Below are 15,969 nucleotides of genomic sequence, written 5' to 3' on the forward strand. Positions count from 1 at the left end.
TGGTCTCACTCCTGGGAAAACCCTGCGAATGCTACAATGGTGTCAGAGGCGTGGGATGCCAGAAACCTGATGAGCTCTGAGATGTAATAGTTGAACTGGGAATTCAGGCCGCATTTACGGGCCACTCGGACACAGACACCTCACACTTTTGATGGTGAGTCTAGTTGAGAGACTTAAATCACTCAGTTTGCCAGTAAACTGAGCAATTGGGTCACATTTAGTTCTCAGTTTAAGGTGAGTACACTGGACTTGAGCGATGTGAGCAAAATTTTCTTGAAATGCCTGTATTTCAATAGGAGTAAGAAAAATATTTGCGGTGTGAAGATAGAAACTGTCTAATTAATTATAATTTTTTCGCCGCTGATCAATCAAAAGTAATGTAAACACACATGGAAACACCCCTCAAAGTATGCACACACCCCATAACAAACAGCATGTCCATGGTGATGTTTACACATTGTTTACAAGATGGCATGTGTAACAACATCAATTTATATATATATATAAAAGACACACACCAATGCCCTGCATCCCCAGAGTGATGCAATGGTGGAGCGATACAGTCGCACACCTATTTCATAAAGCAACACCAGATTGATTGGGACACGCACCATTCCCTGCTACTCATGGCATATAGAACAGTGGTCCACCAGACTACAGCTGCATCCATCATGTTCGGCAGGGAGCACAGAGCCAGGACCAGAGTACAAGCAACAACTGCAGGACCGCTTGGACACAATCCACCAGTTTACATGTCAACACATGAGAATGCAGTCAAATGGCCAGCAATGCCCATATGACATGCATACCAGGGACACTCACTGTGAGCCAGGTGACAGGGTGTGGGTCTCTTCGCCACGCATGAGAAGATGCCCAAAACTCACCAGTTCTTGGGAGGGCTCTTGCACAATTCAATTAAGTAATTGGGAGCTCAGTTCGTTTTGCGGGTGAGTGAGTTTTGCGGGTTTACGTGTGTTTAAATTGTGATCACAGACATTCATTTTCATATGATGAAGCCCATCTGATCTGGTTTGATTGCAAGTTTTAATTATAATCTGTTTTACTGATTGCTTAATGTACAGTTAGGTCCATCTATATTTGGACAGTGACAGAATTGTCATCATTTTGGCTCTGTACGCCACCACAATGGATTTGAAAGGAAACAATCAAGTTGTGCTTGAAGTGTAGACTTTCATCTTTAATGTGAGGGTAGTTACATCCAGATTGGGTGAACGGTGTAGGAATTACACCCATTTTTATATGTGTTCCCCCGCTTTAGGTGTTCAAAAGTAATTGGACAAACTAACATAATCATTAATCATATTGTAAGTTTCAGAACTGTAAGGTTGCAAATCCTTTGCAGTCAATGACTGCCTGAAGTCTGGAACCCATAGACATCACCAGATGCTGGGTTTCTTCCCTGGTGATGCTCTGCCAGGCCTGCACTGCAGCTGTCTTTAGTTCCTGCTTGTTCTTGGGGCGTTTATTTTTACTTTATTTAGTAGGAATAAGAAGTATTTTCTAAATACAAAAACCTAATTTTCATACAAATGCTATCAGATTTGTAACAATGTAACTCTTTATTTGTAATAAAGCATTCATTTAAGTACTACACATTGTTTTAAATCTTGCATAGTTAAGTGATATCTTTTGTATATTTTCTGAATATGTGTAGTTGTTCGTTGGCATTTTGAGAGCTAGTGGGTTGAGAGGGCTTTATATGTGGGAGTAAACACTTTTTTCTTGCAAACAATTTGTTCAGTTTACTGTGGGAAACCAGAATTGTAAGACAATTGTAACAACAGGTTTCCAAGCACAATTCCACCATGACATGCAGTGTCAGGCATTACATTGTATTAAATTACATTAAAACATAAGCCTTTTGTTGTGTCTCATAGTACATTGACTTCCAAACCATTCCTTTCACCAATACAACTGTATTATAACTCAACTGTGAAAATAATTAGGCTTTAAATACTGCAACATTCTTCACATTTTCTCTCTCTCTCTAGTTAATATAGAGATAAATATACTTCTTGAAATATACTTTTTAGAAATATGCAATTATAAATGTAAAATGTAAACTGTATATTGAAAATATACAGTAGTATAGAAAAATACAGCAGAATTATATATATATATAGAATCAACATGTTAGTAACACTTAAAGAAGAAATATAAAAATGTCCACCAGTGGGAAAATTCTTAAGCAAACCACTTAATAAAATATAATTCATAAAAGTGTTTAAAGAAGCATCTACATTTATTATAAGTATTCTTAAATTCATTTAAATTACATAATAAATTGCACTGTATATCTAGTTTTCATAGTACAACTTGCTTTTACTATTACTATTGCTAGTACTTGTGTTGTTTATATTGATTGCCCCTATGTCCCACATCTTGTCTGAAATTAGTAGCTCACAAATCTAGGATGTAGGACTTGTATTAACTGTATATTTTCTTATGCACTTATGTAATTCTGAACTTGTAATTTGTACTGATTTGCTCTGTAATTGTAGACTGTATTGCACTTTTATAATGCTCTTTTGTTTTGTAAGTTGCCCTGGCTAAGGGTGTCTGCTAATAAATAAATAAATGAATAAATAAATAATACAAGTGAAAATGATCCAAATAGTTTACACATTTTAATATGTTTAATATGTTTTAATATTTTAAAATTCTCACATATGTTTTGCATTTTGTTGAATTTTCAGGATAATGTATCTGACATACTGTACATAATTTGGTGTACTGAATATTATTATATTGACTAAATATTGCTGAAATATACTCCTCCTGAAATGGATACTTATGCCTCTCAACATAAAATATACTGAATGATATATATGTGTATGTGTGGGTTTTTGTGTGTATTTTCCCCTTGCAAATGTGATGCAGAATACTTACTAAAATAGGTGAAATTATACGGTTCCAGCTCACTGTAAGCTTTAAATAATTACACAGCACAGATTATATTCTTGAGGCAATTATACTATTTACTTGCATTTTGTGCATTATCTGTTTTGCTTTAGGGTACAACTTGCAAGATTATATGGACCTTAATTTTATGATTTAAGATTGTGAGTGAGTGTATAGCCTACAGACTGACATTGTCTGAGTTCATTAAGCACAATTTTGACTAGACCAATATCTGCCATTAGTGTCAGTGTCATAGAAACAAGAGCATATCATTTAAAAATGATATAAAAGTGCTTCCTCTGTGATGGGATCTCTTTAAAGACTATTTCACAAAGACATGGGGAAACGTAGTAATTCAAGCATTTAATGGACATTGATTTCATATTACTGAACATACTCCTCTTTTCAATTATCATCTATCTCCTAATTAAAAATATATAATTAATGAGTGCTGTCATATTTCCTTAGTCATGAAAACCAAATGACAATGAAAGAATCAGACAGACAGTCAAAATAACATCCAAATAACAACCATGCTTTCCAGCTCCATCAGACATTTCAGAGAGAGATAAATGAGTCAAGTTTGTTCTGGGTTTGAATGTTATACTGAATCATTAAGAGGAGCAGAAAGCAAAGCAAGAGAAACAAACATTTTGAGCACCAACCTCATTACATTGCCGTTGTGTTCCTGCAATCCTCTCTGGGCATTCCACGATATCAAACAAAGATTTAATCAAAGCCGGAGTCTGGTTTCTATAGAGCTTAGTTTGATCTTCCAGAGTCAAAAGGTGCAGCACCTCTTGCAGGTAGCCTGGGCTCTCAGTCTCCACACGTCCTGCATTGATCTCTCCGAGCCCAGCTAGCTCCCTAACTTTACACAGAACACAGAAGTGAACCAGCAGGTGAACACTTTCACCCCAAAGCTGCATGTCGTCTGGAGTCAGAGGCCTCGATGCATGTAATCAGCTTCCACGACTGCACTCCTGTCTGTGAGGGAATTCACAGAAAACTTTCAACAGCCGAGAATGCATGGCCTTTGAGAAGTGTTATTAATTTGGTAGTCTAAGCTGATTTACATTGACAAGCTGTTACTGAACAACAGGAGGTCTCCAGACCAGTTATTACCTGAAATAGCCTGGGACTAAAGAGATTGTCTGGATAGAAACCTGGCCCCAACGTCTACAACAAAAGGATTAAAAAGAAAAAAAAATACTTTGAGTTTAAAGGAAATAATTGGTCTTTGAATGCTATATGTTTATATCGGATATAAACGCATTAGCATCTCAATACTGGATTAATGGAATTACTGACAAAAGGGAAGGAAAACAACTCACATTTTCGGGAAATGAAAATCTGATTCTTTAACTCAACAATATCAAGTAAAATACAGGAATCTGCATAAGCTTAGGATTCTCAATAGTAGTGCAGTAAAATGCATAAGAGGTAGGTAGCATCATGCCAGTATGAGAGATGCCTTTTGTTCAGAACATTGAATTGATATTACAAATTTAAAGTAACATATAAATGCATTGGGTTTGTGCATTATGAAAATCAAGCATATATATATATATATATATATATATATATTTAAAAATAACCTGTTTCACATATGAACGTGTGTATACATGTATTCAGGGTGAATTTGCCATGCATTTATCACAGCCAAATACAGACATAAATGCAGACTACAATGCTGCAACACATATTGCATTAAAAATATTGTAAATCAATCAAATGAGTCCCATTGATATATATTAAACAGTGACATTGATTTTAAAAAAAAGAAGATGAACCTGATATAAGTATATGGAACAATATAATGCTTAAGAGAATTAAACTGCCTTCCTAAAGCAGTTATTAAAGAATATTGATATTATAGTCTTAAAAACCTGTTCTTTCAACAGACCCTGTTTATTTAGGGTAAACTGCACAGTTCTAAAGTTTGATTGCCAGAAATATTTGCTCCTCTCCGAATCTCTTACCTTTCGAGCTGAGAATCAAATAAGATTTCGGTCCTTTTGAATGCAGAAAGGGACCATTTGATATGAATTCCACAGCATTAGTAAAACCTCTTATCAAAAATAAGAATTGTGTAAGCTGAAAAGGATTAGCAACAACAACCTTATAGGGCTCCAGTTGCCATGGAGAAATCTGCTTTCATTTTAACAATGAGAGCAGTCAAAGCATGGGGGGGTTGGGGGAGTGTGTTGGATGGATTGGTGCTGTTTAGTACAAATACTCTTCACTCTCATTACAATTGCTGAATTACAAAAACATTTATTTTACTTTTAGAGTACATACAAATATACAAATACAGATTTACATATAGATACAGTGCCTATAGAAAGTCTATACCCCCTTTCAAAAATGTTACCTTTTGTTGCCTTATAGTCTGGAATAAAAATGCAGTATTTTTAAATTTTATTTTAATTTATCTACAAATCACACCTAACAACTTCCAAGTGAAAAAAATATTCTATACATTTGTAGAAAGTTAATACAACATTTAAACTGAGATTGCTTGGTTGGATAAGTGTCCACCCCTCTTGGAACAGCAATCCTAAATTGTATCAGGCATAAGCAATCATCGTCAAAATCACACACCAAGGTGAAGGTTTCCTCAGCTGGGTAGTGCATTTCAAACAAAGACTGAACCATGAGCACCAGCGGTGTTAGGCACAGTTCAGGGGATGGGTATAAAAAATATCAATGGCCTTGAATATTCCTTGGCGCACGGTCAAAACGATACATTAAAAAGTGTTAGGGGCATGGCACCACCAACACCCTGCCTATATCAGCCACCCCTCCAAATTGGATAACTGAGCAATAAACACAAGCGACTAACAAGAGGCCAATGGCAACTTTGCAAGAGCTACAGGTTTGTGACAACACAATTCCAAGCACTCCACATATCTAGCTTGTATGGTATTCATTAAAGCCCACCTAAATGCTGTTTGAAGTATGGCAAAAAACAAACAAACAAAAAACACTAAGGACTTCTGTAGGCATGTGGCAAAAAAACGTGAAATTGAACGATTTGGCCTACAAATTATGTTTTGTGAAAACCCAACATGGTGGATCACCCAAAGAACATCATCCCCTAATGCGATGCATGGTGGTGGCAGCACCATGTTATAGGGATGAGTCTCAATGGCAGAGACTGGGGCACTTACCAGGACAGAAGGGAAAATTAATGGAGCAGGAACAAAAATGTGCTGGCCTGCTGCCTTCTGCAAGAAAGCTGAAACTGGACTGTGATGGAAGTTCATCATTCAACATGACAATGATCCAAAGCACACAACCAAAGTTACACTGGAGTGGCTAAGGAACAAAAAGGTAAATGTCCTTGAGTGGCCCAATCAGAGACCTAACTTAAATCCAATCAGAAAATGTGTGACATCAATGCTCCACAAGGAACTTGACAGAGCTTGAACAGTTTATCAGCCATGTTACAGTAATAATTACAGTAACATACTGGCAAATATGCTGCTTTAAAAATGAACACACATTTTAAAGGAAACCAAATTATACTAGCCCTTAACATGCTCAATTGGCCAAGACCAAACCATTTTGACAAAAAAAAAAGTCAAAACCAGCCCAATGCTCTGACTTTTAATATGGTTGGAGACTTTACTCTGTGTCTGACTGGCTGATGAGAATGAAGACTTCTACTGCAGTCCTTCCCCAGTCAGTCTGGCATCTCCTGGAAGATGAACTAATTAAGGGCAGGACAGTGAGTTTGGATCTTTTGGGATATGTTAAATGGTAGTTTTAAATTGTTAGACTTTTATATAGCATTTAAAATCCAAATGTACATTTACCATAATGAAGTTGTAAGTTGTAAGTTGTAATGCTTCTTGTAAGTGAAATTCTGACAATGAGAAAGATAAATCCCCCAAATGTCCAAGTTACTCTGCTTTAGTTTGTTGAATACGGTGAGTGATCTGGAATACAGCTTCTAGTCTCTCTAAACCAGGTTACAGATTTTTGCCATGGTATTTAATTAAATTATTAGAGATATGTTGTTAGATGGGTCTAAAATCTGAAAACATTAATGTGTTTCCTGCCACTCCATTATCAACAACCTTTGGTCATTAAAATAGGGTCCATATTGCTCTTACTCAAAGTGAAATTTATAAAAAATGCATTGATTTTTTAATCATCAGCCAAAATATCAATAAACATGAAAATATAAATATAAAAATAACGAGAGCAACTGTTCTGCATGAAGGGACATGAGGTATGTACACTGTAAATATATATACATATATACAAAATACTGTAACATATATAGTAACTTAATTGCAGCATATTTGCCAGTACGTTACTGTAATTATTACTGTAACATGGCTGATATAAAAGTCCAAAAAAGATATTAGAATACCCAAACATATGTGGTTTTGATGTTCTAATGCATATTCAATTGCATCGTAACTTTTATTATATTGGAAAATTGTCCAATTAATTAAATTATGTATAATTGTGTTTTATGGTACATTTTCATATCTCCACTGTGCAATTAATTTAATATTAAAGAGCAGGTAGCTTGGGGTAACTGTGTTGTAGGTCATTTTCAAATACTAGAATTTTGCAGTATTTTAGTCCATTGTGCAATTCAATTAGGAAAAAGATGACAGGGCACGTTTAGAATGCATTTGCAAAGTGGTCTTTAAAATAAAGTTACAGGGCTGCACAAGATATTTGTAATCCATATATTCAAAAGATGCAAATAACTCTGTTTCTTATTCTACTCTGCCTTTAATCTGGATTCTAGAACATCTCATTTAGCAAGCAATTGAATTTACAGTGCTATTAATTTGTTGCTTCAGCTGTATTGCTAGGTTTTAAAATTGTGTTTGCTTTCAGAAGCCCTGGTGGGTTTATTGTGTACAGGCTTATGAGGGGCCTTTCAATTAAAAAATAACAGAAAAAAGAAATCATATACCAAAGTGGATATATCATATAGCAGAATAAATATGTCACGTTGCACAAAAAAGATATACCAAAGTCCGTTGTTCAGTGGTCATAATGTTATGACTGATTGGTGTATACCTTTTGGATATATGATTTTTCATTTTTCTGCTATATGATATATCCACTTTGGTTTGTGATATATCCATTTTGGTATGTGATTTCTTTTTTCTGTTATTTTTTAATTGAACGGCCCCTCATGCCAGGCTCAGTGGATAATGTTTAACAGTCTGAAGCACACATTTTTCTAAAAGCAGTTTAGTTCTTCCTGGTTGCATTTTTTTGTAGTTCTGGCTTCAGTCTTTCTGGAAATAAAAAACTCACTGTGCTACATCACTTGGAAATAAACACTGAAGCAATACAGAACATGTGTTTTTAGGAATTTAAAAATGGTCTACATTTTTGGAGGCTTAACTATGTAAAACTGCATACGTGATACAACTGCTATCTTCAGATTTCTCCATTACGGTTGATAGGCAAGGAAGTGGGTAAAGAACATAAATATTACTATTGGTATAAAAACGATTAACATGAATTACATTATAGATATAGTTGCATATTCCCAGCGATGGACTGGGATCCCGTCCTGGGTATATTCCTGCATTGTGCCCTATGCCTGGCGGGATCGGCTCCGGCTTCCCCAAGACCCTCGCCAGGATAAGCGGTTTAGCGAATGGTGTAAGATTAGCATTCAAATATTGTGTGTTTATGTGATGCTGGTTATTGATTTTGTATATCTCATTGACATCAATGATCAATGATGAGATTTCCTGGCCAGAACAATGCTTTCTTTTTTTTAATTCTGCAAAACTACTCAAGTGGTTCATGCGAATAATCAAATCAGTGTAAAATCTGCTAGTACATTATATGCTATGTGCACTAAGAGGCATCATTGTAAGCTGGTCAAGTATGCATTTTTAAGCAGATGTATTTATTTTATAATAGTTTAACAGGACAACCCCACGAGGCACCAAATCAAATTTTCACGAATGGTCACAAGAGACTGCAAGAACTCCTGCAAGGATTGTAAAAATGACAATTAAGGTTTCTTGCAATATACAGTATATATACAAAATTTACCAAATGAAACCAATATTCTGCTACAGTTACTTTTACAGCTTGTAATATGTCATCTCACACCTGGGCAAAGCATTCTCAGATAGTGCAAAGGTGAGAAGAAAGCGTGTCTGATATAAAAATCACATGCGGAAGTTGTGTGCATTGACTTTCATCAGTGCCTACATTTTAGAATAACACAATTTACTGCCAGCAAAGTAGCGTGGCCTCAACTAGGCAAGGCCCATTTTCCATTCATCATTCACATTATGACACATTTTTTGACAAATGTCATTTCCAATACGTCAGCAAGGGATAGGTCTGGGATTTATGCAAGTTCCTATAGTTGAAGAACATACAATCTGCCTAATATTAAGATTTGTATTGAATAGTTCACATACCGATTTAATTACAATTGTTTCTAGCAGCAAGGAACTCATGTTTAATGTGTGCTACTTTTTAATAGCAACTGCCGATATGAATCTTTAATATATTTTCTTAAGATATGCTTTTGTATCTTTGTCTCCCATGTGTCCTCAAGGAAAACCTAAAACCATACTAGCTAACCCTTGTTCTGGGCAGCCACAGTATTCATTTCAGAGACTTGAGTTTCCTGTGATAGTTATAATGTAGACAGAGCTCAAATTCATCCCCTTCCAATGGATGGCGATTCCAGTGGCTAATTTTGAAGAGCCCTATCAAAAATTGGCTTTCAGATGCTGTCATTTCCATTAACCATTAATCTTGCAGATGCATTTGCTGTGGAGCTAACCAGCTGGCTGCTGTGATTTCTGGGGATTGCAGTGGGTGTGTTTGCTTTATGCCGTTCCTTTTAACTGGAACCCATCAGTTGTTTTCCTTTTTTCTCCTTTGCTGGTGTTCTTGGGAAGAGGTTTGCAATGTTCTTCAAATTGAGTCCTTTCATTTATTTAGTACACATGAATCTTGACCACATGAGATCTTCCTGAATGCTTCTCACAAGGAATCCATGTTAGCTTAATCTACAACTGCTCTGAAACCCAATGTTTAGAGACAATTGTTGTGATGTAAACTTACCTTGATGCACCCTTTGCATGATCAACCTGCTCATGATGGCCATCTGTAGATATTTGTATTCTTTATTTAAATGGTACTTAATTTATTATCCTGAAGGAACGCTATATATAGTTCAACTATATTATATAATATTAAGACATTAATGGGGAACATACATTATTCCAATTACTTGTTGCTATAGTGTATAAATAAGATGTATAGCACTTTTCCAGTTTGATTCTATCATATAAGCAATTAAAAAAAAATACAATAAAAAAAACATCAAATAATGGATGTCAGAAGCCAGCATGTATGCTGTTTAGGGTTTTAGGATGTGTTGTGACATAATTTTCCAGATCTACAAGGCACTTCCCTACTGCATTTCAAGTCATTATTAGGACGTGAACCAATTGTTATCATTTCACAGTCTTACTCTTTGATAGGGATTATACTTTCCATAAACAACAGTCTTGCTGTGTACATGGCTGCGTGACAAAATCTACTTACGGCACCTGATTCTCACACTTACAGCAGATAACAATCATACATACGTCACCCAGTCACCCGATCCTGGATCTGGCCTCGGAGCTTGATTTTGAGCTCAGTTGCACTGTAATAAACAGATCAGTACTCAGTTCATTCCATACAGGGGTTTGTAAACCGGGACATTTGTTTGTTTCTCTTTTTTTTCTCTCCTTCATCCCCACTCCTACTCTCCATTACAAAGGGTTATAACTTCCAGCATTTAAGCAGGAAGCCTGCCAATGAGGGGCGTCCTGTGGGTCAGGTGCTTCCAAAGCATGGGCTTGTGGGAGGTGTAGGTGTCAGCCCCTAGTGCTATGCCTAGCATTACTTTACTATATATATATATATATATATATACACTCACCTAAAGGATTATTAGGAACACCTGTTCAATTTCTCATTAATGCAATTATCTAACCAACCAATCACATGGCAGTTGCTTCAATGCATTTAGGGGTGTGGTCCTGGTCAAGACAATCTCCTGAACTCCAAACTGAATGTCTGAATGGGAAAGAAAGGTGATTTAAGCAATTTTGAGCGTGGCATGGTTGTTGGTGCCAGACGGGCAGGTCCGAGTATTTCACAATCTGCTCAGTTACTGGGATTTTCACGCACAACCATTTCTAGGGTTTACAAAGAATGGTGTGAAAAGGGAAAAACATCCAGTATGCGGCAGTCCTGTGGGCGAAAATGCCTTGTTGATGCTAGAGGTCAGAGGAGAATGGGCCGACTGATTCAAGCTGATAGAAGAGCAACTTTGACTGAAATAACCACTCGTTACAACCGAGGTATGCAGCAAAGCATTTGTGAAGCCACAACACGTACAACCTTGAGGTGGATGGGCTACAACAGCAGAAGACCCCACCGGGTACCACTCATCTCCACTACAAATAGGAAAAAGAGGCTACAATTTGCACAAGCTCACCAAAATTGGACAGTTGAAGACTGGAAAAATGTTGCCTGGTCTGATGAGTCTCGATTTCTGTTGAGACATTCAGATGGTAGAGTCAGAATTTGGCGTAAACAGAATGAGAACATGAATCCATCATGCCTTGTTACCACTGTGCAGGCTGGTGGTGGTGGTGTAGTGGTGTGGGGGATGTTTTCTTGGCACACTTTAGGCCCCTTAGTGCCAATTGGGCATCGTTTAAATGCCACGGCCTACCTGAGCATTGTTTCTGACCATGTCCATCCCTTTATGACCACCATGTACCCATCCTCTGATGGCTACTTCCAGCAGGATAATGCACCACGTCACAAAGGTCGAATCATTTCAAATTGGTTTCTTGAACATGACAATGAGTTCACTGTACTAAACTGGCCCCCACAGTCACCAGATCTCAACCCAATAGAGCATCTTTGGGATGTGGTGGAACGGGAGCTTCGTGCCCTGGATGTGCATCCCACAAATCTCCATCAACTGCAAGATGCTATCCTATCAATATGGGCCAACATTTCTAAAGAATGCTTTCAGCACCTTGTTGAATCAATGCCACGTAGAATTAAGGCAGTTCTGAAGGCGAAAGGGGGTCAAACACAGTATTAGTATGGTGTTCCTAATAATCCTTTAGGTGAGTGTATATATTACAGCTTGCTGTATTTTGAATTGCACTACATTACATTAGCAATGGCTCCATGCACAAACAAATCATCATCATTAGGACACTAAAGAACCACTGACCGTAATGACTTGAGTTGCCACGGGGAAGATAAATCTGCTGATTTGTAGTTTTTCCACTGTGTTTCTGCTAACCAGGAATTTATGACATGACATATCCTGAAACCCTTAAAGAGCATACATGCATACCATAACTTTTTAAAGTTTCTCTTTTTTTAAAGTTTGGAGTAGGATAAAGAATATGATTATGAGTATTCAAGTGTCCCAAAATATGATCTCTTGATTTTAACACTTTCAATTAAGTCAAAAACTAAAATAATACTAATTCAAATTCACTGTAACTTAGGAATTTAATGACATATAAACCAACAAGTACAGAAAGTCAACAAATACATTGAATTTGAGCCATCATACAATTTACACAAAAAAAGAAGACATTTAAAAAGACTGAGGTTTCACAGAAGAGAATGTTATCATTCATCAACACATTTTCAAGCAGCTGTGAACTGGATTCTCCAGTGATGCAGTATGAAACTGGCAAAAGCGATTGTTTATGTTTTCGTTTTGTGTTTTGTTCTCTCTAGAAATCAGACTTACGCTTAAAATCAGAGTGAATTAACTTGGTCAACTATTAATGATTTATTACAGTAAACTAGAACATATTCAACAACTGATGTATTAAAGGAACATTGAAAATAAGTTGTACATCTTTTTTTTCTTCTTACACACAGATATCCCAAAAAAAATAAAAAAAAATAATATATATATATATATATATATATATATATATATATATATATATATATATATATATATATATATATATATATTGAGTTACTGCTATCTTGTCCATAATATTTACATAATTATGTGGTTACCTTTCAGCATGTAGACTTAAAAATAATTAAAATGTTTTGGGTACGGTAATCAGTGAACTCTGTGGGTCCTGATTTTAATTAATGATTTTATAGGATAATTAATATATTGTTTCCATTTTAAACAAAAGGATCTATAACTGTATATTGTATTTATTTAATTCTTAATTACCTCCCAAAATGTTCTAGCCACTTTGGTATAGTATCAAGGTATGTCTTTCCTACTTTTGTTCCAGTTTTTTCTTTGTTTTTGCTGGTGACTTTGCCTCAATCAGTACTTTCAACCTCTGCCAAACAAATGGAAGTTGTAATAGTGCGTACATCTATGAATAAAATGTATTTATGCTATATCTCTGGGTAGTCTGCCAAGAAATAATAATAATAATAATAATAATAATAATAATAATAATAATAATAATAATAATAATAATAATAATAAATACACTTTTGTCACCTCAATTAATATAACTTAAATTTAGAAGGTTTACAAGCTCATTAACTTACTGGGACAAATTCCGTTTCCTTTTAATGAGATGAGTGAAATGGCAACATCATATGCACCATTCATGTGCAAATTCCTTCATGTGGGCCCTACATCTTCTCTCCTGATCACAATCATCTACTTTGTAAGTTCTCAGCCTTCCCAGATCTCATTTAATAAAATATGATTTTCATTAATTACCATTCCACCGTTCTGAAACATCTACATGCAGTGTAATATCCCATTTACATTTTTTAAGATTAGATTATTTATGTTGAAGTCTAATATTGCATCATAACTACATATGACGTAAATCTGAAATGTATTCACACACTTCAATTAATGAAACTGACAGGATCAAATTGAACCATTATACTGGTATCCCATAGGCCATTATTTTTTTTAGAATTTTGCTTTTCTTTAATATGTATACCATTGCTTTTAAGATGGTCGATGCTTTTCTGAATACATATAATCATTGCTTTTATTCTGTGTGTGAGATTAATTCTGCTTATGTGCAAGGATAATACTGTCCTAATGTTCATTATCTTGTGAGCATTTGGTACTGCCAAGTTAAACTGAGATGCCACTGTATTTGGTAGGAACAAGACCTTGAAACCATGTACTGAGCTACTTCTATATCTTGGGACAAGATACATGTTTCTAGTATAAGATGTAAGCTGTGAAACCTACCCATACATTCAATACTATACAAAACTTTGAGTGTATTATTGGCAGCTTTTGCTTCTGTATCACTGCAAATTCATTCAAAAATAAAGCTGATTGACTGAAACTCCTGTACCAAGAAATTCTTTCCAACAGGACCAAATGACTAATTGAGATGATGGGGAATAAATACATCTCTAGTATGTGCACTACATATCCAGGCTTACTTTTGATATTTTGTATCAGTTTAAGGAAATATACACAAAAGATGGCCAAAAAAACATATGAATTTAGTTATTCTTCTGTAAATTTAAACAGTTTGCATTTACTTACACACAACAGGAAGCAAAGTTTGATTTAAAAATTACTGAGGGGTGTTTACAGCAGAGTTGTTGTGGAAGCCAGTTGAAACCACCTGCACATTCACCTGCTTGTAAAAATGTATGATAATCTCTATTTACAATCCAACACAATGTTTGCACATCCAAAATGTCTATGAAGGGAAAACAATGTCAGGCAAGATGGAACATTGTGAAAAGGTCAAGAGGCACTAAGAACTAAACTAAGTTGTGAATGAAAGAAATGCCTGAGTGACTGTCAACATACCATCGACACTGAGCACATTCATTGGGAGAACAATGATATTGTAATGAAGCACATGCAAACGTATTCTCATGGCTGTTGAGAGTTTTGCTGTTTGGAAAGTAATGATTGTGGTGCAGTTAACACTAACAACACTGGCAATAAAATCTAAATTTGAAATATGTTATATATTTGATTAACTGCATAGGGTTCAGAATTTAATTACAGTGCAAAACAGTACTGATATAACAACCCTTATATCATTATTTAACAATCTCGTGTATATAGCTAGCTGGGAAAATGTGCCGATACATTTTTGGACAGAAAACGTGTCAATTTTTTATTTGAAAGTGAATGTCTCCATGGAAAATGGAGTCGCCTCATTTTCCCTGAGTGCGGCTGCTGTGTTAATGGTGTTTTCCCTCCAGAACATCTTGGATGGTAATTCTAAAAACACCATACCCATACTCAAAGGGGATTAATATTGAACTTCTAACACACTGTTGGACTGAGAATGGACTTATATTTCACGGCTTACATCTGGGTCAGAGAAGAAGACACTGAATCACAATCTGGAAGCTGTGTGTCAAATGTATGTAGATTTTAAAACCAGTCTTCAACCAGGAGAAAGGTTAATACTTTTTTAATTATTTTTTATTGTTTTACTGCACATATAATTAGATTGTAGCCTGTTCATTCTGCTCAATGTTAGCTACCAGGACTTTGGTGTCAAGACTGGAATGAGAGGTATCTGGGTTAAAATATAGAGAGTTATCAAAGTTGGACCCATCTGGGATAAGCGTACGCCTTCTCTTGTACATGAAGAAGGCAGCCAGTCCGCTTCCGGTTAGGATGAGAATTAATACAGCAATCACAATTCCAGCATAGCCATGAGCAGGTTTTTCATTGTTAATCACTGCAAATAAACAACAAGTACATCAGATATTGTAATAATTATTCCTGTTTTTTCAATATAATTGTCTGGAATAGGAAGATGCACCTTGCTGCACCATTACAAATCCTGGAAAGAAACCAATCCAGGAGTAATGGTTCAAAATATTGCTGTGCCTTAATAGAAAATTTCTACAACCTGCTTTTTTCCTCTTAAATGTCCTGTCGGTACAATCAGATGAATTATTGTCTGTGAGTCATTATGATTTGTAACAAGAGTACTTAAAGATCAACTGAAATGTTTTTCTATTCTATTTCTTTACTCATATTAAGATAATGTAGTATCT

At 35.7% G+C, this 15,969-nt stretch overlaps 2 protein-coding genes across 2 annotated transcripts in view; both read right to left on the reverse strand.

Annotated features, from left to right (window-relative positions):
• Nucleotides 1–3,902, reverse strand: part of LOC136713020 (zinc transporter ZIP12) — a 33,339-nt gene extending 29,437 nt beyond the window's left edge. The window contains exon 1 of the mRNA XM_066689914.1: nucleotides 3,588–3,902. Coding sequence (XP_066546011.1) covers nucleotides 3,588–3,851 — 264 coding nt within the window. The 5' untranslated portion in view covers nucleotides 3,852–3,902. The remainder of the gene's footprint in view (nucleotides 1–3,587) is intronic.
• An 8,556-nt stretch (nucleotides 3,903–12,458) lies between these two features.
• Nucleotides 12,459–15,969, reverse strand: part of LOC136770455 (macrophage mannose receptor 1) — a 43,169-nt gene continuing 39,658 nt past the window's right edge. Inside the window, exon 30 of the mRNA XM_066723397.1 lies at nucleotides 12,459–15,647. Within this exon, the coding sequence (XP_066579494.1) occupies nucleotides 15,409–15,647 (239 nt within the window). The 3' untranslated portion in view covers nucleotides 12,459–15,408. The remainder of the gene's footprint in view (nucleotides 15,648–15,969) is intronic.

The sequence above is a fragment of the Amia ocellicauda genome, chromosome 2 (assembly GCF_036373705.1).
Source record: "Amia ocellicauda isolate fAmiCal2 chromosome 2, fAmiCal2.hap1, whole genome shotgun sequence".
Taxonomy (NCBI): domain Eukaryota; kingdom Metazoa; phylum Chordata; class Actinopteri; order Amiiformes; family Amiidae; genus Amia; species Amia ocellicauda.